Below are 26,070 nucleotides of genomic sequence, written 5' to 3'. Positions count from 1 at the left end.
CCGCGAACATTTCTGCACTTACAGTGTATGGGATTGTACAAAATGTACACATGAGAACAACAGAAAGTGGAGTGTGGATTTTGTGTGATACAGACTAGAGGAAGGTGATCGATAAAGTGTGTGCTTTGAAAGTAGAATTCAGCCATCTGGTTCTTCACAGATCCTTCCATTTCCTTCATTGAATACTGTAAAATGGAGTGTTTGCGGTGGTTTAAAGTTCGCATTTAAAGCAATTAGTAGCACTACAGTCACATAATGGAAACACTTTTCGTGGTAGTTTTAAGTTTGCAGTGAAGAGTTTACAGCAAAAACTGCCAACAGAAAACCACCACGAACATTTCTGCATTTACAGTAAATGAGATGGTACAAAATGTACACATGAAAACATCAGAAAGTGGAGTGTGCATTTTGTGTGATACAGACTAGAGCAAGGTGATTGATGGAGTGCTTTGAAAGTAGTATTCTGCCATCTGGTGCTTCACAGATCCTCCCCTTTCTTGCATTGAATGTATGATATGGTACAAAATGTTTAGCCATAGGCTCACATGAGAAAAAGTGATGGATGGGGGAAAGCATGGAAATATTGGAAAGAGCAGTGTTCTTGACGTTTGTCAAATGTTGTCCTGGTTGGCTTCAAGTTCAAGGTTGTCTTCCCAAGGCATTTAGCATTCACAGCCTTACTTGGATTGGAAATTGAAGTTGACCACAGTTAGATCGCTGTTAAGATAAGGAACAATGTTGAATGGGTGTGGACGGCTCTTTTCTTTGATTTGTGAATAACATTTTTGTATGTTATAGTTCTCTGTGTCCAAAGTAATTCTAGATACCGTACTGGGAATTCATTTGAACCGTGTGACAAGAAGTGTGTGCGTGAGAGATTCAAATAAAAGTTCAAAGATCTGTAGAAACTTGAAATACTCTTGATTAAAGAAACTTTCCAGACTTTCTTGAATAAGTGTAAGCAAAGTACTGTAAGGATTTCATAATCTTACATTGCTTTGCTTTTTCCATCCTGCTCTTTTACTTCTCGTATCATACAAGTTGCATGGTAGAAACTGTGAAGCAAGCCAGTTAAAGCGCATTACTGCAGCTATTGGACAGTTTTATTGGCCTCACACCTGACACATTGGAATGTAGTGTGTTATTGACGGCTCCTGATCTTGATGAACCATTATGAAGGGAGTAGGATTCGAAAGATCAGAATGTCACGATTTGTCTGATTTTCAGGAAGTGAATGCTAATGACAGTTTGTCATAGCTGACAGAGTATGGCCTTTCCGATAGCAGCAAAGCCTCCATCAGATAAAAACCCAAGGTCAAGTACCATGGATGGGGAGGAAACTGCAACAAATCAGTATATCATTGGTGCAGCAGTGGCCAAAATACTTTTTTTCCAGTGTTCTGCAATATTGCAGAATGTCAAAATTTTGTTCTGCAATTTGAAAATATCTTCTGCAAATACACAGGCTTCCATACTACAACCTTCTCAACATAATACTAGTGATGCATATATTTACATCATATCTAGCATTAATTTTCATCTCATTGCATTACTGTAATTCTATGTTCCTCGCACTCTATCGTTAAAACGTCGTCAGGTTCGCATTTCAGTTTATTTACAGCACTGCTATTTTGCTAAATTGAGAATCATTGAATCCCAAGCCTGATTTTTTTTTCATTCTGCAAAATTGCAGGTTGTTTAATTTTTCTTCTGCAGTCTTGAAAATCTTTCTGCAAAAAGTAGACTTCAAACAGGTATTTCGAACGGTGTACAGGTAAGGTCAAGTTTATGACCTGTTTAGCCCAAGAATTCTGTTGTCTAAGGATATAAATGTATTGTCTAGTACATGTAAGCATGTTAGAATTATAAATGAGGCTGTGTAGAGATTCAATTTTCCAGTTGGCAAGTCAAATGCACATGCAAGCAAAAGTGGCTTTCCACATATACGTCTAGTGTGCCAAGGTTGCTTTGAAATCACAGCTAGCCCATTCATTTTAGCTAAAGCTATTAGATTGCTAGTGGCATTGGTCTATACATTACAACAGTTCATAAGGGCATTTACCTTTTCTTTGTATACATGTATATTAACTTACATGTACAATGTATAACCTGCTTGATTTTTCTCACAATGTTTTTAAATGACAAGCAGTCTAATAGTAGCTCTATTAATTTTACGAAAATTCATTGATGTACATGTAAGTGTAGTATTAATAGAGCCAAAAGATAAAAGGCGCATGTATACTGGAATATGTCTGGGATTAACACAATCATAATTGAAGTAACAAGATTACAAAGTAGGAACAATATGTATAATGGCAATATAATCACTATCAATGATAATAATGCTTAAGTCCCAAACTAGTTTGGTGGACAAACTTTGTGTAATAAGGGCATAATTAAATGATGTGATAGCACATGAAATGTAAAATGTGAAAGGATCCGATCCAAAAACTTGGCCTAAGAAACTTGGCTCTTGACAAGCACAGTGAACAGTGGACCATAGCTTAACCTCCAGTCTTGAGGACAGCAACTCTTGTCAATACTAGGCCGTAGCGTGCTTGTTGGGTGCAGAGCGACAAGATTCAATCTAACAGCTTCTTCGTCTAGAAGCAGGGTCACTAACCACTGGTCTTAAAGCACGCAATTTGATCCAAATCTATTTATCTACTATTCCCTGGACATTAGGATGCTCCAATTAACTATCTCTGAACTGCTGTTTACTTACAGCACTTGAAGAGTGCACCCTTAAGCCTGAAATAATTGAAATGCACTATTTGTAGGGACAGTCTCACAAATCTATTGATTGGCCCTCAAGTCTGATTCTGTACTAAAGCTAATGTCATAGTCTTTGAAACCATTACAGTACCTATAATACATTTTTACCTGCACCAAGGCAACTTCACACACACACACTCACACTCACTATCCAGTTTAACGTCTTATAACTTGCCACTAGTATATTTCTAGGATAGTGCTATCATGTGTTCCTGCAAAGTCACTTTAGATCATACCACAGCCCTTGGATGCAATATGATCATAATGTGGTCGTAGCATGCGTAGTCCAGTGGTTAGCGACTCTGCCTCTGGACCAAGAGTGTTTGAATACTTGCTGTTGTTGCTAACCTGACATGCAGGCTACTGGAAAGGGTTGCAGTCCTTAGGACGGGACGTATGTAAAGCCATAGTCAACTGGTCATTGCACTAATCGAAAAGAACTAGGGGAATTTCCCCAGTACAACCTGCAAATGCTGTATATAGCGCCTGTCTTTGTTGTCACGACCAGTGGAAGAGTAGCTCTTCATTGAGCTAAAATGGTTCAAGATCACTCTTTTTCTTTCTGTGCCCACCTGTGATGTACATGTACATGGACCATTCCAGAATTTTCCTATCAAAGAGATATAAAAAAAATGGCCAAGTTCCAATGGGACTTCTCACTCTTCATATTGGTGTTGGCAGGATTGGGGCGTTGTTAAATATTCATGTGGCATAACTGCGGGCCTACGGACTACATTAAGTGAACATGTATGGCAAGAGTGGTATTTCAATTGGCAGAAGTGGAGACTAGTGCATATGGGATATACTAAGGCATATCTGCATGTATTTGTGCAGGTGGTAGTAATGTTAGCAAAAGAAGATGAGATTGGGAGTCCTTTGGAAGATGATCACTGCCGTACAGTATTTCTAGCTACAGACTCAGATGCCAAAACCAGATGGGAAGTTTTGCTCATCACTTATAATTAGGTAGAGACTTACTAATGGTGAAGATGGAAGCAGCCTAACGGAACCTGGATTGGAAGTTGCATCTTGTCATTGCCATCAAACTGATACTGCTTGCCAGGTACCTGGATAAAGCATGATGGGTTTTCTGATGGTTTACTACTGCTGCTTCTGCTGACTGTCATGCAAGGTTACATGTACATTGGATGTTGCTCTCTTGAGGCCTAAAGAAGTCAGGACAGAAGCTGTGTAGTGGAACAACATTTGGTTCTAGGACTTCTCTACGTATTAGAGTTGCTTTAGCAGGGAATTTCACATCAAGGTAGGAAAAGTGAAATTTTGCTATTTTTCTTGACTCTCACTGTATATTTTCGAAACTCACTTTTTGATAGTTGTACATTTGTTCATTGTAAAGTCTGACCAAAAACACCTGAATGTAATACATACTGTAATTCACTTGATCTTTACGGTAGCAAAATTTCATGGTGTAAGGAAAATGGACATGTTCACTGAACTTAAACTTCACGATGGCGCCAAGTGATTTACAGAACGGATGTGTGAAGGAATCATAAATAATTACAACAGGTTTTTTCACGGTGATGATAAATTCTCAGTACAGAGGTGACCGTGAAAACCGTGAAAACAAACATAAAGTTACAGTGAAAGAAACAAGAATTACAGTATACACGGACCTGTCAAAAGCTGGGCGAGTGCCAAAGCCTGTGGACATTGACTGTAATAACAGATAACCTTGGTGTCACGGTCTCCTATGCTAGCTATAGGCGCAGATTTGTATCTATGGAATTATAAGTGTTAAGGCCGATATGCTCGGGGCAGTTCTCAACAACCCATTACTCTTGGCACAGGGAGCTCTTTATCAATGCCCCGATGGCTCAGATAAGGCTTTCCCTGCATGTCAGGTTCAGCTGTATTATTGCTAAGGAATATCACTGGCTGTCACCTACGAGGCATGTTGCGTTTGTCTTCTTATGTTATTGGAGACTCATTAGCCTTTGTTGGTGTAACACTGCAGAAACTTTTGAAGTTACGTGTAGGACAAAGAGGTCATCTTGGTTCCATAGCTGTCTTCCTACTGGGCATATTGCATTGGTCTTCTTACATAATTTATTGGAGACTGGTTATAATGTTGTTGGTGTAGCACTATAGAAACTTTTGAAGTTAGGAGAAAGAGGTCAACTTGGTTCCATAACTGTCATCCTACTAATTTTGACTGTAATCATGACAGGGTTGATGTTTAGTTGAACCTCCAGTGGAGAAACATGATGTTGAAAGATTTTTGCGAGTTGATACTTTGTTTCAATTCATGTGCTTTGCTGTGTTAGGAATAGGAATGTGTCAATTCTTCTGCTGATATAATGATATATGAGTTTTGAAATGTCAGATAGATATTAGATTGGTTTTGATAAGAGTGACAAAACCAGAATGTGGGTACTTTCGATTTATGGCAGGCAATTTTGTAACTTGCTATGTGGTTTTAAAAGTCGTACAATTCAGGTCAGTCAGGATGAGTGGAAAATAGCTTATTGCCGCACAGGCTATTGCCATTTGATCTTGTCATTACACTAAGAAAATTACTGTCTTCTTGAGACTTTGAAAAGGCTCTTACATGTGTATACATTTTATTGATTTCCCAATTAAAGACTTTGACACGTTAATCCTCCAGGTCACCTTCTCATTGTGGTGATTGTACTTGTATGTGGGTCATCATCCACTGCTTTCGTAGAAGAAGTCAAACCCCTCATTAGTATCGTAGATATAGAAACTCATCCTAGACTAGCAACGTAGTTTAATCTTCGTCATTTGTATCACATGTATGTATGCCTTATGTTTCACTTTATGTTTGTACACCGTCAATAATTGTTGTAAACTTGAAATTAGCCTACGGGCATGAATTTGCAATGAACTTGATATCACAGAAATATGGGTGGTCTGATGGCAATGTTCAACAATTGTCCATGATGCCAGCTGCTTGATATATATACATTAATTTTGTATACATTTTGTAGTCTAACAGGTGGGGAGAGAAACTGTCCAGATTCCTCCTTTGGGCCCCACAGTAGTTTATAACCTGTACCAAAGAAAGCTCCATGACCACTTCTTTCACACATGTGCAAGATTGATAACGAGGATGAAAATTTGTGATGACACTGGTCTTCTGACCTTTTCAACAGCTAACTAGATGAAATATTGCTCTGATCATTCTGCTTTGAAATTCCAAGTTGTGTAATCTTTTTATCTTTACGTTTAATAATTCATCCTAACGATTATAGTAGTATGATTAATTGCATCGTACATGTATGAGAGAGTTTTTGAGTGATTGCAGTTTGTGTGTGATGTTTATTAGTACACAGTTAAGATTTTGTCATAGTACATCAAAGTGCTTGTTAACCAATTGTTGTGATTGTGAAATCAAATTTATTTTAATTGGTTTCTCTCTGTCTGGTTGTACATGATGAATTGCTGTCTTTTTTTCTGGATGTCTAGACTATGTTCTCATGTGTACTATCTATTCTTGTTCTTGTCAGTCAGATTGCATGCATATTGACAATTACAGTATACCATACATAGATTATTGTGGTTATTTCTGCGGTATTGTGGCTGTTCCTGCCATGTCTCAAAATCTATGGATTATGTTTTATTCTTCATACTGGAAAGAGGAAGAATATATGTAGCAGTAGTTAACAGGGCTCAAAATTCATTAAGGGGAATAAGTGCACACAAAAATTTTGCTATGCACAACATAAGATAAAGTAGAATGTCAGCAAACCTAATTACAAAGTTACTGTTTCTGTTTCTCTTCAGACTCAGACTAGTAGTCAGAGGTTCAATTTGAAATTCCATAGCTAAGTATAACTTAAAGGTTTTATTGTTTTTCTGGCACTTAAGTGTCAACAATGTTTTGTATTATAGTGTACAATACTATATAGATATCTAGGTGCACTGGGGCACCAGTAGTCAAAGAGTACATGTAGGTGTGCAGCTCATATTTTGTATGCGCAAAAATGCATATGCACGGAGTGCTGTAAATGTATTTAAGTTTGCATGGTTTTTATTTCGCGGTATAGAGAAAATGGAGTGTTCGCAGTGGTTTTAAGTTTACTTTTGAAACAATAGTAACGCCACAATCATAGGTGGGCAAAAAGGTTTGTGGTGGTTTTACATTCATGCTGAAGAGTTTACCGCGTAAACCGCGAGCATAAAATCACCGTGAACATTTCTACATTTACAGTATTTCAAGCCCTGAGTTGTATCCCAGATGCATGCTGTAATGGAATAAGATATGAGCTGCATTTCTCATGTCACAAGGGATATGATACTTCTTGGAGTGATAGCTACATGGCAATGCATTGATTTTTTGAGAGTATGAATTTTAAGTTAACAGTGTGAGAGAAATTTCATGTCAATTACCTATTCCCTTATGTTTCTACTTGCTTTTCAAGATAGGAATATGTAAATGCTTATGATATAACATATGGAGGCATCTGCTGTGCACAATCCTTTGAATTATTAGTAAAAGTACTTGTAATTGCATCAAATAGCTTGAAATCAAGCTAATGACAGCATGCAGCATCTAGGAGCTTTCTTGTAATGAAGACTATAAAGTATTCCGACAGCCATTTCCTGGCAGTTGGTAATGATGAAAAACAGCCAGAGAAGAGCCATGGTGTGATATTACATGTATTGCAATTAAAAATGAATAGGCGGATTTCTCAAAATAAGGTGAAGGCAAAGGTAGTCCCATAGCCTTTTTCAGGCCATAAGGGCATTGTGTTGTTATCCACTGTGTCTAGTATTGGAAGGTGGAGCCCATCCCTCTGCTATTACCTCCTCAATCAAAGTTAAGCCCTAATTTTTACACCTGGCTGAAATGAGATTAGTTGTGTAAAGTCCCTTTCCCAAGGTCACAACATCAGTGGCATGTCAAGGGATTCAAACCCAGGACCTCTGGATTCTTGGCCAAACACCCTAACCATTACACCAACACTACGCCACTTACCCGTTCCTTATAGACTACTGTTGAGAGTGTTTGAAATTTTTCATAATTTTGTTCATGTGAGACGAAATTTTGGTTTGAATGTGCAGACTCTTTGATAACTTTTTAAGTATCAATGTCATAGCTGTTCTCTGCAAGCAAGAATGAAAAGTTGGAATGCTGGAAAACCTTGTTTTTTTTAGACTTCTGTACTGTAAATCTGTAAATTAGTGAGCCCTTAGTACTGAATGTGTTGGTTGTCAGTGATGTGCAGTGGTATAGCTATATTGGCTTACCTTCAGGCTCTACGATGGATCTGTATCGGCTGTCTTATTGATCTGCCATCCATGCTGACATGTCATCAATTTGCCTCAGAAGTCAGATCCTATCTTATCTTGGGTAAGACTGTCCCTGGTGCTGAACTAGTAGCTGTTATTGATGTCATTTGTGAGGATGGAAATGTTCTCTGTATCATCTTTCTGCAGCTTTTGCCCGTTTCCCTCTGTATGTACATTATGTTTAAACCAACACAAAGATGAAATTTCACATATTGAAATGGAATTCCACATTCAAGGCATGTATGTATCTTATTTCAAACAAGTTCATGAATAGAGTTTGATATTCTTTTGATCACTTCATGGAAGAAGACAAACTTATAATATAAAAATGCTCACTATATCTCATGCTCTCACAACAATGCCTAGCCCTTCTATAGAGATCACAAATGCAGTGTTGCATATTAAAGCCCCATAAAACCCTCTCCAGCTGTTAAAGAAATAAATAAAGTGTGTATACAAGTTACATTCCTTGATGGCAAATCCTTTGAGCCGAAGGTATTACGCCTGTATCTGATATACATCTTCTTTCATGATTGTGTTAATACAGTCATACATCACACCAGTGTGTGACTCCCTTGATGCTAAGCCTTTACACCTACTGTTGTAAATAGAGGCCTTTTACTGCTTCATGTTTCTTGTATACTTATCCTTGGTGGTAAGTTCCCACCCCATATGGATTGGTGTTATTGTCGGCACCTGGTTGCACTGACGACTTTTATTACCTTGGAATAATGGATCATCTCCTGGTCCTGAACAGTTTCAACTGCAGAGTAGGTCTGATATTGCGGATTTATCTCAGTTATCAATGTTTTCCAGCAGGGTTAAAATTAAAAAAAAAAGGCGATATCTTTGAGTTCAGGGTTAAAACAATAGTAGAGACAATGGAAGACAGAACAGTTGTGTCTAGTAGGTGTATTTGGTTGTTTGTGAAAGATCGCCATGGAAACTGCAAACTTCTAAACACTGCGAATATTTCAAGATTTACAGTACACATAAGCAGATATTTATGTTTATTGTATTCATCATTTTCTTGTTTTACATATACATATACATAAACTCATAGGGACGTCCTGCAGTTGCACTTAGCCTTCCTTCAATTTGTTTCACTGTGCGTTGCATGTTGCGAGCTCCCTTAGCTTTCGGATGTTTCTTGCTGTTCATGTAATATCTGAGTACATTTATATTAATCGTGTTATGTGTTGTGTTTTCTACAGACTCCTTAGGGGTGCCTGCAAAGAAAGATCTGCTGGCCTCACTGATCGATACAGAACAAGAAGGCTGCTGTCAAAGGTAGGGTAACTTTAATTCCCTATAGATATGAATTTTTCGGTCGTTGACCCAGAAGCGTGCATGCTCTCTACAGGATCACTGCCATTGAGCGTGAAATTTGCCGTCTACTGGCCTGCATTAGGAGTGAATTATTAATAACAACAATGGACGTACATAATGTACATGTCTTCTGACAGATTCACTGCATTTGCACGGACCCTTGGTGCAAAAATCGGTCTTCCATTTTGTATCACGTTGATGCTTTCCCCAAGTCTATAACACTTATTGTCAGGATGACTTCAGTGTCTATATCAACTCAATAGTTAGTAGAGTACAGGGAGGGAGATCTGATTTTGTCCACTGAGATTGATTGATTTTCTCACATTAAGTTGTTAGAGGAGTACTAAACGTGGTTGACTACATTGTCTGGGCCATTTCGATATGACCTGACCCAAATTGGCCCGCAGCTGGACCGTTTTGCTCATAAAAGTGGAAAATGAAAAATAGATTATTCATAAAAGAGAAGTAAAGAGACTCCATTCTGATGGGGCTTTGGTTACAATATAATGTATATTCACATTGAGATATTTACATGTATGGTGAACAGCATGGCTGGGTTACTTGATTACATTATGGTATTGACCAATCAAGCATGCAATTGTAGGTCCTAACACTTAACACATTCCTGCACTTATTTTGCCTTAAGCTATGGAAGACCTTTTGAACCACACTATTGACAAGATGATACTAATGCACAATTTTCATGTAGCTGTGCTTAGAGCTGTTAATAGTGTTATATTGATGGATGATTGTAATATCTTACCAGATATTGCAAGTTATTTTCTAAGGCAAACAAATTTCATTGCCTGTTTCATGTACATTGTACTGTGAAAAAGAACCACTGTAACAATTTTGCCGGGGCTGTACATATGTAAGCTGAAAGGAGTTGTCTTTTCATAGTTAACAATTGAAACAAGACAGAGCATTTCCTTTGTGGTGTGGTGAGTTTGTGGTGACCTACAAACATAAGTCCACCGCAAATACAAACATGTTTTACCGTAAAAACTTTTCAATGCATCATCATTCTGGTGCCTTTGGCTTTCTTTCACAAAGTCATGAAAAGTCTAAGTCAGCAACGTCACAAGCAATCCACTGCCATGTAGTGATAAGAAGAAGCACATTTCCCCCATGGCTTCACCCCATCACCCATTCATGGCAGCTTATTGATTGTTGGTTAGGCTCTCACCTCCTGTCCTTTTCCTTGTTATTTTGTGGCTAATGCGGCACATTTTTGTGGGAAGAAGTGCTGAGGAAGCTTAGCTGTATCAGCACAATCTCCCCATTCACAGGTGTGGTAGAGCTCATCTTTCCATTTCATGGGGCAATCGATGTGGGAATGGGTTTAGTTGCTTACCATGTACTGTTTTTTCTTGGAAAATATTGCAAGGTAGAGCATTGCACGGATGACGTGGCTTCCACTGTGTGGAGTTGCAGAGAATTTTGAGTTAAAATGGGGCATTTTAAGGCTTCCTGGATGGCAAAATTACTAGCAGACAGGTCACAGTTGAAGACTGTGGCCACATGTGACCAAGTATAGCATCTCTGGTCCCAAAATCTTATGCTTGTCAAGGAACTACTCCCCAGGGTAAGGGGGCGCATGGTTAGGGCACGGGGCTGCAGCGCCCTTGTTACCTTTTTCAGAAAAAGCCCTGCCTTGCACTATAACCCTGCTGCTCATAACCGTTTTAAACTCCAGAGTTATAATGGTAGAGTTTTAAGAAGTGGGAAGTCAGCACATACACAACAAGGAAGCCTGAGCATTCTGTGCTAGAAAAAGTAAGTAAAAGCACATGCATTCTAACGCTGCAAGAAAATTGCGATCAATTGTGTCAGAATCAATTTTTCAAGTTTCATATGGCACATATTTCCCAGATGGCTCTCAGACATATTTATTGACTGACTGACTTATTGATTATGGTGAGATTTTGCCACATTTCAGGCACATATAAGTGATATTGTTGTGTGGTTTCACCTCGGCAATAAAGTGACTAAAAAGTCTTAAAGTTTTATCCAATGTTTCATTCCAGATGTTTTGCAACTGCGGCCCATGCCAGTGTGTCACATTTAGATATAGGAATGTTTTTTGACAGTCCTATTTTTATATGTCTAAGGCCATGTTGAGTCCATTGCAAAGATGACATCTGAGCGTGCTTCAACTTTTCGTCCGTTGCCGAAAATAATTTTTTGTTCATACTGTAAATCGTATAAAAGTTGAAGTTCCATACTGTAAATTGTAGCTGCTACAAAATGAGCAAATATATGCAGCAAATTAAAAAAATAACAACATAATACTAATGTCATAGAATGCCAAAGTCCATTCCTAAATCAAAATGTGAAAGAACAGAAATGAATGTTGTTCACTATACCATACTATGTGTGTTATTAGTTCAACCTTCCTGCCCACTTAGATTTCATGATGAAGGCACCTTTTTTTGCCCAATTTCTATATCTTTTTTTGTTTGCTTGCATCAGTTTTAGGGTTCTAGATGATGTCATCCATATGATTATGATGGAATCAATCATGGCCTAACTAAGTGAAAAAGTTGACCCAGATCTCCTTTTCTGTGAGATCACCATTTTTTTTCTAATCATAATCACTTTCCGATTGGTATGACAGAAAAACCCAATATCGGTGAAAGGAACATCTGATTTAAGTTAGGCTTATGTCCTGCTTTCATCTTTGGTATTAAAAGCCAATTCATCAAGTTTAATGGTATTATGTCTGCAAGCTTATAAGCTGGATGCATAGTCCATAAGTAGCTTATAGGATTTGCATTTGGGGAGGAAATGTATGGCATAAAAGTATGCTAAAGGGCGAAATTGCAAGTCTTATTCTGTACTTAAAGTCAAAAGTCTTGATTTAACCTTCTCCCTGCTGCCTAACTCTGTCGCCAATTGAGAATGGGGTACCAAACAGCTACTTCAGAGTGCTAAAGGTTAACTTCAAGTGTACAAAGATTTCTGCAAAGATTTTCGTATAGTAGCATTTAAATATTTAGCAATCTAGATTGATGTTTTGCCTTTTATCATAATCTGTTCAATTTACATATAGCAAAAGATAGTATTACAAGACTAACATCCATAGACTGATAGAGCATAAATTTTGTTATGCACACTCTGTCATATTTTAAAAATCAAGTGAAATTTTTCCAGAAAACATAGCATCAAAAGATGATTCTTAAGGCATCGCTTCCCTATAATGTGATCACCAACTGATTTGGCAATCTTATGAATTGTTGATGAATTGCAAAATAAATGGCCAACTGGTTTCTAAGGTTTGAAAGATAGCTTTGTCGAGATATGCAGCCTGGAACCTGTAAATTTCATAAAACTAATCTTCCTCAACACCATCAATCAACCTGTAAACAGTGTCTCTGGAATACGAGCATAGCTAATTATACCTGGTGCTACTAATTGCCTGCTTGTGTGCACCCCATAAATGAATATGGATGTGATGTATTGTGTCCATGGTTGGGTAGAGAGGTGGGCCCATTGTGTAGTGTGTTATATGAAGAAAAGAGTGATTGTGTGTTCCACAATAGTTCACACTTAAGTTGTTTTGTAGGTGCTCAGAATGATTGATTTCTTTATTCCTTTATTTTAGAGTTTGACAAAGGTTTAAAAAACAAGAATTATATTGTGAAAGAAACAAGATTTACAATACTTGTATAGTGATGCAAGGAATTTGCATGCTACCACATTGCCTACAAATCTTTACCGAAAAAACAAGAATAAGAAACCAGGATGATAAAGAACAATAAGCCGTAATAATGATTAAATAACATTAAGGAAATTTTTCTCAAAGCAATAGCACAAGAGAAATGTGCAAAGAAATATTTATCAAAGTTTCCATCATGTCTATGCAGATGTTATAGAATGGAAGCCCAGTCAATTATCCTAAGCAATGATCCAGCACAAAAGACTCTAACTGTGACATTGACAGACGATTGACAATTATTTGACGACGAGACATCCATGATTTGCGTCTTTAGTAACTTCTCTGACGTCTATCTGCGTCACACGGCTGTCTGACATTTCCGAAGACAAGCTGACATTTTGCGTTGCTGATTATAGTCCTCTTGGTTGACTGCTGGTGAGGAGACATAATCTCCTAACACGACTGTTAACGCTCTATTGAAAAGTCTTACTGTTCCATTACTGAGTCCATGGGTCACATTTTGCCTCAGGTGTTATGTTTTACTGCCAACTAATAAGGAACCGATTTGTTCTGGTCAACTCATTTTCTACTAGTAGTACTATATAACATGACATTGTAGTTACCTGGACTACCAAAAAAAGTTTTCAGGTTTTAGGATTAAGTGTTTCATTTTAGTTTTCCAACGACAATTTGCACACATCCAATTCACAGTGATATGCAGCCACAGTATTACGTTCTTATAATGCATATTGGTAATTCTATCATTTTGGATTATAATGGTTTAAGGGTGCTTAACACGGGTGACCTGTGGTACATTAGAGGTCATAATGATCTCACAGACCCCTTATATTATACACATAAATGTATGGTCACAAACTGTAATATCTCTTTCGGCATGATTGTCAACTTAACACAATTTGATATAGACTTGATATTTTTTGGGCCTGTTGGATAGGACATCACTATTTTTGAAAGATTTTCCATCTCTTAAATATCTTGTAGCATATGGTCAGGAGAATAAAACTGATTCCTCATTTTTAAACCTCTTCTGTTCCTAATATCATTTTGTGCCTAATGAGATTTTGGTATTCTAATTTTGTAACTATATTTCCTCCCTTCTACATACTTTGATGTAGGGTATTTGTGGTCCAAATTTTATATTTATGATAAACTGATTAAATACCCATAAATACAGTGCAAGGAATGATTGCACTCTAAATCTTATGACCTGGATGGCTGACCCAAAAATCAATAAGGTCCCCCCTCCTCTTGCCCCATTTTGTCACCAGAAGTTGTATATTATGAATGACTGAGTGGACCTAATTTGAAGGCCGCTAATGCTCGGCAATGCAAGCATTATTGGAAATTCTACAGACTGAGTTAAAAGGAAACCCTGTATTGATTCTGTTCCTCGAGGATTTAGTTTGATTTCCTGATAGTTTTGCCATTTGATGCTGCGAAAAGTCAATAAAGACATTTTAAAGAAATAGTTTTAAGTCTTGTGTTTTGCGATAGCCTTTTTGTCCATAAATAACTTAATTGGAGACTGTAAATTCTTTATAATGATATTGTTGACAATTAATAGATATTCAAAGCAACTTGTAGAAGATGGTAGAAAAAGTAATAATTCTGATGTAAATTAGATCTGTTTACACTATGATGCAACATTTATTCCTCAAGTAGGTCATTAAGCTATTCCAAACCTTTGGTAATTCGTCTCTCCACAGCAAAAACATATATAAAGGAATAGACAAAGTTGAAAGCGGTATAGTCAAATTTTGCAGAAATGGCACTCCAGTTAGGACACTATCAATAGCAGTTATCTCGAATTTTACTTCCCATCTGCTAGTATCTGACCTTCCTTTTAATGTTATCTTCCTCCATATTTTGCTTGACCAGAGATTGCCATTATTCAATCAATGTTGGTTTCGCTGTTGTGAGCTGTTGTACATTGAATATCAGGGCTAATAATACTGGGTGCATGTGCACTTTTGTGTATCCAAAATTGGAGCCGTGCACCTAATTTCGACTGTGGGTGCACCTAGATATTTTTGTATGCTATAGAGTAGAGGTACTAATTGTACACTAGTATACAGAATATTCTTGAAATTCAAGTATCACATACTTTCAGAAAAAGCAATATAACTTACTTTGATGTACAGTGTATTACTAATGTTGAAAAATTTGAAGTTAACTATAGAATTTCACATCAAAGTTCTTAAGAGAGGCAGTAGGGTTTGTAAATACATTTTGCTGACATTCTACTTTTTATTCATATTGCGCACCCAAAACTCTTTCTGTGCTCTAAATATTTAGGTTAGTGTACCTGTTCCCAAAAAAGAATTTGAGCCCTGATTGCTCTTGAGAAAATGCCTTTTCCCTGCCGGAAGTGTCAGCTATAAGCACCAGGCAATAAAGGGTCGGTGGCACATAAAACTTCAGGGTGGCCATATGAAACAAAAACCACCCACATTTCCGAATGGGAAATCAATGGGTGTTCCTGGAGGAAACTGATTTGCTGTTCTATTTTTACGACCGCTGATGGGATGGTTGGGTGGGCAAAAGTGGTTTACGGAGAAAGAGTGGAATCAGATCACAGGTAGGAGGACCTATTATATGCTGTCTTTATGTTAGGAGAGTGAAATGTTTCTCGTAATCTAAAACGGGAAAATGTTGGTCAATTTGGGCGAGAGCAAATATTGGAATCAGAGCACAGGTGGGAGAGCCTATTATGCTGTCTTTATGTTAGGAGAGTGAAATGTGACTTAGAATTGGTAATCTTAATCTGGAAACTGTTGCTCAATTTTGGCAAGAGCAAATATTGGAATCAGAGCACAGGTATTACATAATGGTATACGCTGTCTTTATGTTAGGAGAGTAAAATGTTTCTTAGAATTTGTAATCTAAATCTGGAAGATGTATCAATTTGGGCTGGATGTCTTGGTTTTCAGACATAGCCAACGTAGCAAGTATTGGAATCAGAGCACAGGTAGGAAAGCCTATTATACTACATCTTTATGTTAGGAGAGTGAAATGTTACTTAGAACTTGTAATCTAAAACTGGAAACTGTTGGTCAATTTGGGTTGGATATTTTGGTTTTCAAACAAATGCAATTGAGTATTTTGTAATCATGTATGTGAAGGAATTGATTATTCAAGAGGGGATCCCTTTTACGTAGGCTGAAATTCCTAAATGTATGAATATTTGTATGTAGATATGTATGATGTGTATAAATAAGGTAATGTGAGATCTTTATCCTTAGCTACTCCTTATCATGTTCATTAAAGAATCAAAGACTGAAGGGAAAAATCGCAATTTTCAATTTAGAGATTTGCACAAAATGTTACCTGACCCAATATAAAGTTAGCATATTCATTTAACCTATTGTCCATGTATGATATATGAATGGTATCTCAATATAGATAATACAGTTAGTAAAATGTCAAAATCACTTCAAGACTTGGAGAAAAAGTTGGTGGAAGTTTGGCACTTTTGCTAACAAATAAATCCTGTTATCTGATTGGATCAAGCAACCAGGTTTAATCAATGCCTAGTGTGTGTTTCTTGTTAGCCTAGGCTTGGACTTGTCAGGTCTAGTGAGAGTGAGGAATTACTCACATGTACCGTTAAGGTTGCTATAATTAATTTGCCAAGAAGGTTATGTTTTGCACAGCGTTCGTGCGTCTGTCTGTCAACATGATAACTTGAGAATGCCTGGATAGATTGTCTTCATATTTGGTAGGTGGGTAGGTCTTTGTGAGACATCAAAATGATTAGATCGTAGGCCCTCTAGCAACTTGCTATGGTACTGCAGTGAAACTTCCGGTTTTGATATCTCATGTTCTGGACATGCTATGGTCATGATTTTTTTCAGTTTCGCCGCTGCCGGCGAAACTGAACCTGAGACCCAATTCTACCATGGTACGATGCATGGTACGATGCCTAGATAGATGGATCTTGATTCAATCCTTTCAACACTGCATCAATGTTTCTGAAGTATATTTGTAAACTTTACAGTGTGGTGTTGACATTTTAAATCATAGTTAGGTTATCGTTACATAACAAAATTCTCAAAAAAAAACTATTTTGTGGTTAACAATAGCTTTATCTTATTGTATGCCCAAAATAGTGTAATGAAACATGCTCATAATTGCAGTAATCGAGTAACGAGCGAATGTTCATAAATTATGTTAATGAAATGTTGCGAACTAGGTTTTAAACTTAAAAGTGTAGTACGTCCGTTACATGCGATCCATGGATCTTGGAAGGTAGTACATTACATCCATGTTTTTATACATGGCCATATTACATCTATACCAGAAAACTGAACAAGAAGAAACTAGTTTTGTCAAGAAAATGACAAAAAAATTTACCATGCATAGAGGTTTTACCAATATTTACCTTTAAAGTAGTGTGCCAAAATGGCTTGTATCATTAGCTCATCGTGGAAGGTCGTGACGTGTGGACTCGAAGGTTCCCGGTTCGAATCCGTCAGGGGAAGTTTTTTTTTCTCTCTTTTTTTACTTTTCAAAAATCCGTCTGATGTATACAACGTCTTTATATTATGATCTTAGATCCAAACCATGCCTCAATTTTTTTTATTGTTCATTATAACGGAAAACACCATTCAACGGATGCTTCTACCTATGGTTGATTGGTTGGTTGCTTGCTTGCTTGCTTGGTAAATGCACAACCATAATTTGGACCAGTGCCATGTCATTTATACCTCATGTATGTCATTTCTGCCTTCATTTTCCAAAGGTGTACTATACATTATAATAAGAATTAAGGGCTAGGGTGATTGAGATTAAGGGTTATAATGACAGATTAAGGGAAAGGGCAACGGATTAGGGGCTGTGGTGATGGATTAATGGATATGCTGTCGGATCAAGTGCAAGGCTGACGGATTAAGAGCTATGTTGACAGATTAAGGGTTGTATTGACGGATTAAAGGTCATGGTGATGGATTAAGGGTAAGGTGGACGCATTAAGTGAAAGGGTAACGAATTAGGGTCTCTGGTGATGGATTAAGATTTATGCTGTCGGATTAAAGTTTATAACCACGGATGTAGGGTAAAGGTGACGGATTAAGAGCTAAAGGGACAGATTAAGGGTTATGGTGACATATCATAGGCAATGCTGAGGGATTAAAGGCTTTCATGACGGATTAAGGGCAAGGGTGACGGATTAAGGGTTATCCTGTGGGATTTAAGTTTATGTTAACGGATTAAGGGCTAGGGTGACGGATTAAGAATATACATCACATCCTGTTATAATATACTCCTCAACAAACCACCTGTAAATAACCATGTTCATGAGGCGAAACTGGCAGCTTTTTGCAAAAGCACTTGTTTAGTGGTACATGTAGATGGTCTGTTTAGAACTGTATTGTACTGTTGATGTTGTCTTTAGCATGTTTTGCTCTCCCAATCACATTGTAATAGACTTAAAGTAAAACAAAAAAATTTGAAAAAACAACAACTTGCCTTCTTAGTTTAACCATTTCTTATGTGACTTTGTAAAATTGTAGTACATTGTAATACTGTCAAGAGTAGATTGGTTCTAGCGGTTGTAGATCTTCTTTGTTAGTGGAAAAAACAAGTTTGATGAAGTTGTTTTTTGACTCATGGCTGGGATGTGGGCCTCGTAGAGAGTGACAAATTGGTTTGTTGTGATCACTGTGATTCCTGTAGACACATGATAATGCCAGGTGACTTTACGGTGCATTGTCATAACACAGCTGGAGAAATGAATAGTCGGCAGATGTTCAGCTTAATGAGATTATTCATCTTAAGCTGTAAAATCTACCTTAATGTAGAATTATGGTGTATCATCAATTTTCCTTAAGAAATCTGACGTAGTCCTTAATTACGTGCTTGTAATTATCTCTCTTCAAAACCCACTCCAGAGCAGCGTCCATTCCAAATTATTCTCTCCCCTTCTTGAATCTTGTTATCGCTGATCGTTGAAAGGCTCTATCATATTCCAGTCACTGTTGGCAAGAGTGCAGGATGGCATATATCAAATTGCCTTGCGCATGTCAATGACAGTACATTACTCTTCCAAATAGGCTTAATTGTAGAATTGCGATGCTTCTGGTGTTGGGGCAGTCTATTAATTTATAGGGATCAGTTTGTATTGTTAATTCAATTGTGCCTTTTTTGACACCTATATTCTTGTGACCACCCAAACTGATCTATTTTCAAGAAGAAAATAAAATCAGTCGTCAGTCAATTACTTATCAGAAGGAATCATACAAAAGAAATAAACCTCTCTGAGAAGTGGACTGTTCCGCCCGCCAAATTGCCCCCCAGGGTGTACCCATTGATTAGCCGCAATTTCAGCACGACGGGAACGTTCTGAGAAGGAGCAGGTGCGATGGTTGGTACTTTGTGTGATTTCTCCTTCTGTGGTCTCAAATGTCTTGTAGGTTAGACATTGTATGTTACAGTGTTATCATGTTGGGTCTTAGAGAATTTGTTTGATGATTTCCGTTGCAAAACATATGTAGTGTACTAGCCAACACAGCCAAACAGCATCGCGCACTGCTGTGACATCTACGTTGTAGGCTGTAGTTTTTGTAAGAGTGATGCGTGTGTGTGTACATGTGGCATCGCCTATCAACTATGGTAATTAATGGCATCTTTGGACATACATGTACATGACAAGGACTTGAACCTTTGACATACAGAGGTTGTAACTTGTCTATCCGTCTATCCGAGTGTCTACACTTAAGTCGTGAGTCCCGACAGTTCTGTAATACGTGAGATTTTGCAACTTGTAAACCGTGCACCTTATGTGTGACTATGTGTACGTGTTGTAGATAATTGGCTTTACCTAGACTGAGATTTCATGTGGACAGACTGTGAAAGAATGAAGTAGACTGCATTACTGGAGCATGTCAAATTTGGTTACTGTATGCACCATCACGTACTAAAGGCTCACGGCTGAGTACCCAATAGTTTGTGTAGTGGACCCCGCTCTGGCACCGTAAGATAATGTCACGAGGCGTGATATGGCCTAAGAGCAGTGCCCTTTGCTCCTGTGCTTGACCATGCGTCTGTGGTCAGTATGGTTCATGTCATTCATCTGACCTGGTCGTGAAGCTCGTACCAGACCAGACCAGAAGCTAGAGTTTGGGTTGCAGACTTGTTGGTTAGGAACAAGCTTAAGCGTGGTGTCATTTATTTTCAATCAAAATCAATGATAAGGAATCTTTTGGTTTTTGTACGTTAAGCAGGCCATTGTTCCTTGTGTTTCTCCTTAGACTTTTCATATGAGTAGCATATTTCTTAAGATGACCAAATGCTGCAGTTATTCTATAAGACAATTGTATCACGTACCTATGTATTATTGCCACATGAAAAGGTATTCTTGATATACATGTAAAGCTTGACTCAAGACAATAAGATGTATTCTTATCAAAGACATAGGTCAGAAGACGTCCCTGTTCAAGTTATCTACGTCTGAATAATAGATGATATGAAACATTACACTGTGTGTGAAATTCATCCCATAGGAATCTCAGCCGTAGACACTGAGATTTTATCAGAAGCCCATTTGTACGAAGAAAATATGACATGTACACTGCCAAAAATACAATTTCTTGTATTCTAGTTTTTTCTTACATACAGAAAAATATTACTTCATGCAAGCAATTTTTTCTGTATTCAAGAAAAAGGTTTTGTCCACGAATTAAGCAATTTTTTACTTACTGAATTTTTTTCTTGTAGTAAGATAATCTTTCTTATAAAAATGACCTTGGTTACTGCCGGAAAGTATTTCTTGCAGTAAGATTTTTTTTCTATGTGTATTCTTGATTCAGACACCTGGATCTGAGGTTCTTATACTAAGAATGCATTTCTCTTCTTAAGACCAAAATTCTTGATAGCAAGAACTACTTTCTTATTTCTAAGATTTAGGTTCTTACACCAAGACTTTTTTTCTTATCTCAAGACCAAAATTCTTACTGCCAAGAAAGGTTTTCTTCCCTTTAAGTTTTATGTTCTTATAGCAAGAATGCATTTCTCTTCTCAAGACCTAGAACTGCTTTCTTATTTTCAAGATGTAGGTTCTTACACTAAGAATGTTTACCTCACTTCAAGACCAAACATGCTTATTGCTGAGAAATGTTTTCTTACATCAAGATTTATCTTCTTACATCAAGAATCCTTTTCTCGCTTCAGGGGCAGAAATTGTTATTGCCTAGAAATACTTTCTTACTTCTAGAGCTGATCTTCTTAAAGAAAGAATATTTTTCTCACCTCAAGAACATAATTCTTGCTGCCTAGAAAATGCTTTCTTACTTCTAAGATTGATCTTCTTACAATAAGCACACTTTTCTTACATCAAGAGCAAAGATTGTTTATTGCCAAGAAATGTTTTCTTACTTCTAAGATTAATCTTCTTACATCAAGAGCACAATTCTTGCTACCAAGAAATGTTTGCTTACTTTTAAGATTAATATTCTTACACCAAGAATATTTTTCTTATATCAAGAGCACAATTCTTGCTGTCAAGAAATGTTTGCTTACTTCTAAGATTAATCGTCTTACTCCAAGAATACTTTTCTTATATCAAGAGCAGAATTCTTGCTACCAAGAAATGTATTCTTACTTCTATGATTGATCTTCTTACAACAAGAATATTTTTCTTATATCAAGAGCAGAATTCTTGCTACCAAGAAATGTTTGCTTACTTCTAAGATTAATCTTCTTACAACAAGAATACTTTTCTTATATCAAGAGCACAATTCTTGCTGCCAAGAATGTTTTTCTTACTTCTAAGATTAATATTCTTATACCAAGGATACTTTTCTTACATCAAGAGCAGAATTCTTGCTGTCTAGAAATGTTTGCTTACTTCTAAGATTAATCTTCTTACAACAAGAATACTTTTCTTATATCAAGAGCACAATTCTTGCTGCCAAGAATTTTTTTCTTACTTCTAAGATTAATCTTCTTACAACAAGAATACTTTTCTTATATCAAGAGCACAATTCTTGCTGCCAAGAATTTTTTTGTTACTTTTAAGATTAATATTCTTACACCAAGAATACTTTTCTTACACCAAGAGCACAACTCTGAGGACGCTCTGACTCGGCGGCACGATGTACAACGGCATCGGGCTGAACACCCCTCGTGGGAGCGGTACTAATGGGTACGTGACGCGGAACTGGGCGCACATCCGCGGCCGCAAGGAGAAGGTAGGGCAAACCTTGCACATCTTATAGTGAACAGTCACACACACGTATATATACGCTTATGCAAAATTCAAAGAAAAAACATCACAGAACTGGGCGCACATCTGCGGCCGCAAGGAGAAGGTAGGGTAAACCTTGCACATCTTATAGTGAACAGTCACACGCACGTATATATACGCTTATCCAAAATTCAAAGAAAAAACATCACAGAACTGGGCGCACATCCGTGGCCGCAAGGAGAAGGTAGGGCAAACCTTGCACATTTTTAGTGCACAGTCACACACAGTTATATGCTTATCCAAAGTTCAAAGAAAAACATCACAGAACTGGGCGCACATCCGTGGCCGCAAGGAGAATGTAGGGCAAGCCATGTGCATTTTTCGTGAACAGTCACACACACGTATACGCTTATCCAAAATTCAAAGGAAAATCATGAAATCATCACAGAATTGGGCGCATATCCGCAGCCGTTAGGAGAAGGTAGGGCAAACCTTGTGCAACTAAGTTGAACTGCAATTGCCAACACAAAAATTGGACTTATTTTTTGTCAAGGAAGGAGCAATCCACTGCTTCTGTGACATCACGTTATGCAGATAGAACATGTGACTCGGTGAGCAGTGGATCATATGTTGCAGAAAGTCTTGTTCATATTTAATAAGTCTGTAATATTCTTACGTGGTCATAAGGAAAAGGTCTGGCAAACCATTATTTTCCATTTCAATGCACTGTCACAGTCAAGAATGCAAAAAAGGCTGAAAATATGTAGACTGTATATGCTTACCCTTTAACTGTTTGCGTGCTGTCAGATACAATTTACAAGCAAACTACAGTCTTTGGTAAGTGCATGGAGCTAAAAGCCACCATCCCAGTATTCTTGCCCAAGAACAAAGTCGCTTTTACGAAGTGAAGAGACACCACCAATGCTTTTCTCCCAATTGTTTGAAAATCCATTGTTAAGGATTAATGACTCCATAAAGTAATGCAGGCTTTATAGATGTGTCACAAACAAATGTTCCTGTCGCTATGGCTTTGGGCTGCTTAATCCTAAAGCTGACGGTGGATGCAGTGCCTAAATTGTACATTTTGACAGTTATGAGCTGCTTTCACCATTTCGCCTGACAACTTCAAGGTGTGGTTTGACGTCTGCATCCAAATTGAGACATATACTTCACTGCATCACTCCCTTAGGTGAGATTGATGTTCTAAGAATAGTGATTTATAGCCAAGCGTGATCCATACGTCCTTAGGTGAACTACAAGACAGAGGAAGAGATGAAGAAGCTGGATGCAGCCATGAGTAAGAAGCCGAACCAGGAGATCCTGGACCACGAACGGAAGAGGAAGGTGGAGCTGAAGTGCATGGAGATGCAGGAGCTGATGGAAGAGCAAGGGTGAGTTGTTTCATTTCCTCCGGGTGAACGGCAGGGGAACCTCCACTTGTCCGGGGGTCCTAAAGGTCAAGTTTGTTGCCACGGGTGGATTCTGTGCAGAGCCGAGTTGTGAAATGGCATGCCCCCAATTTACGATGGTTCACTCACTGGGCATGTCTAAAACTACGCTGAAAAGTTCAAATTTCCAGTCAATAGCTACTGTTTGATTAGATTCTATGTGTTATGAAAGTTTTCTAGTGTTATTGTATCTTTAATGCCTTATGTTTATGTAGTTATGGAGTTGCTCTATCAAGTAGATTATATGAGGGTTATATTGTGGTAGTTGAACCATATTTCTATCTGGATTAGATGGAAAAGCAAAAGTTCCCTCATACATATGACGATTTTAGTGGGAACAACTTTCATGTTGAAGACTTCGGCACAGTGACTGTACGTCATGCAAATCTTGATGAATGTTAGCAGTTGGCAAGGCAATCCTCATAGACTGTGCTACATGCCTCTAAACGTGTTTTACCAATAGGGGAGATGTGAAAAACAAGATATTATACTTATCTTCTCAGTACATGCATACCCCCCATAATTTGATAACACTGCAAATACCACAATACTTAACAGTATGTGCCCACTGTTAACACCCCCTACGCTGCACCGCGCATGCATTATTTATGGAATGACGGAGAAATCACAGGGTATATCAGCACCAGGTGCCATTCAGTCTGCAAAATGAACCACTTTGCACAGGATGGCAACTTGGACTGATAAGGCATCAGTTGTCCCCATATGACTATTTCACATGCCTGTAACTCTCCATCATGGCAGGAGAGACTTATGCTTGTTAGAGCCACTAATGGTTGGTATCTTGAGCTGTGATATGTATCTTTAGACATGGATGTTTGGACATGTTCATGAACTATCAAAGTGTGAGACATCTGTTAAAGAAAATGAGTACCTTAGATATGATCTAGACAAGAGCAAGAATGTGCTTTAGATTAGACTTATTGTTATGTTACAGGGTGAAAGTTTCATATGTTATGAAGCTGGTAGAGGTGTGTTTTGCAGTTAAAACCAAACCATGCAAAACAGTTCTTTAGTTTGTCAAAAAGAGGTACAGACAGGCCTTAAAGTTAGCCTTCTCTATCCTTGATGGACTAAAAGTGCTGTTGAAGTAATTCACTCCTTTCCCAAAGCACAGCAAGTTGTCAGAGAAACAGGCACCCCTGTCGAGGATCAATACATTACAGTGACTCAGACAGACAGGACATTTGTCACAGCTGCTGTAAAAAGCACTCTTAAGTTCACCCCCTGGCACTTACTGCTGTTAGTACTTAGTATTAGTGAGATGTTTCTAGCAGAGGAATGCTTCACAGCATCTTCCTCAAGCTGGGACTGAGCTGCCAAATGAATTTGTGGCTTGCAGCGGCATTACATGTATTTTTTGAGTCACGGTGATGAATTACTAAACTAAAGTGGTACTATCACTAGCACTAATCATAACTTTCAAACTAGTATTTTGCACATTACACTAAAGAAGAAACAGATACAGTGGAGTCTACCAATTTGCATATAGCAAAGTTGTAAAGTCAATTTTGTATTTTGAACATCAGCCTTCTTAGTGATTGATTTCATTTCAACTCTAAGTGTTTTGGGCAAAAACAAAGTTTGTAAAATACACCAAAAATAGTTACTCAAGCAACTGGATAAAATTTTGAAACCTGTCTAACCTTCATCAACGTAAAGTTTGGGGGAGTGTTGAAAGAAAGATCCCACTGCCCCAGCAGCAGTGCTTTGAAATATGGAGCTGTGGTGCGGTGCTGTTAGGGCTAATTGCCTGCTCTAAAGATGGGCGCCTCCCCTGGGCCAGCTGGTCTGTACCTCAGGAAATTAAAAGGCCGTATCTATCAGAAAATGGTGGCTGTTGGGCCAGATGTCAGTGCCGCCCCTTGAAGTATGGCTACAGGCTGGTTTTACTGGCAGTTCGGTGACTCAAACAGAATGCCACCAGGATCCCCGAAAGCTATCCTTTGAATTCCTGAAAATGTCAGCCTGGGGGTAATTTATCATGGGAGGAAGTAAACTTGGCCTTTGTGTGTAGAAGACAGGCAGTGTAATTCATAACAGCCCAGGGTGTTCCTGTTGGCAATCAGAGAGACTTTGGGTGGCTCCTCATCCTTGAAAAAGGCGGTGACAGCTTGAGATAGGGAAAGACACCAGTTTTGCATGTCATCAGTCTTCTTCTAGTTGAGATTTGCAAGGATTAGTAAGGAAAAAGGTGATGGATTGTACATGTCACTTGTGATCATGCTCATGTTAACATGTTGTAGTTGTTGTGTTCTCCAAAGTGCTGAAATCGTTGCTGTTCTTAGATTAGAAGTCCCCACATTTTTATATTTAGTAATCTGTTACAATAAGGAATGATGTATTCCCAGCATTTTGACCCAATA

General features: G+C 38.0%; 1 protein-coding gene across 3 annotated transcripts in view; it reads left to right on the top strand.

Moving 5' to 3' along the window:
• Window positions 1-26,070, top strand: part of LOC136447078 (serine/arginine repetitive matrix protein 2-like) — a 119,980-nt gene that overhangs the window by 14,423 nt on the left and 79,487 nt on the right. For all 3 annotated transcript variants that reach the window (XM_066445765.1, XM_066445756.1, XM_066445773.1), the window contains exons 3-5: window positions 9,264-9,339; window positions 22,111-22,242; window positions 23,487-23,629. In XM_066445765.1, coding sequence (XP_066301862.1) covers window positions 22,147-22,242; window positions 23,487-23,629 — 239 coding nt within the window. In that variant the 5' untranslated portion in view covers window positions 9,264-9,339; window positions 22,111-22,146. The remainder of the gene's footprint in view (window positions 1-9,263; window positions 9,340-22,110; window positions 22,243-23,486; window positions 23,630-26,070) is intronic.

Source organism: Branchiostoma lanceolatum, chromosome 1 (assembly GCF_035083965.1).
Source record: "Branchiostoma lanceolatum isolate klBraLanc5 chromosome 1, klBraLanc5.hap2, whole genome shotgun sequence".
Taxonomy (NCBI): domain Eukaryota; kingdom Metazoa; phylum Chordata; class Leptocardii; order Amphioxiformes; family Branchiostomatidae; genus Branchiostoma; species Branchiostoma lanceolatum.
The sequence above is the reverse complement of the archived record's forward strand: the minus strand, read 5'-3'. Positions and strand labels throughout refer to the sequence as shown.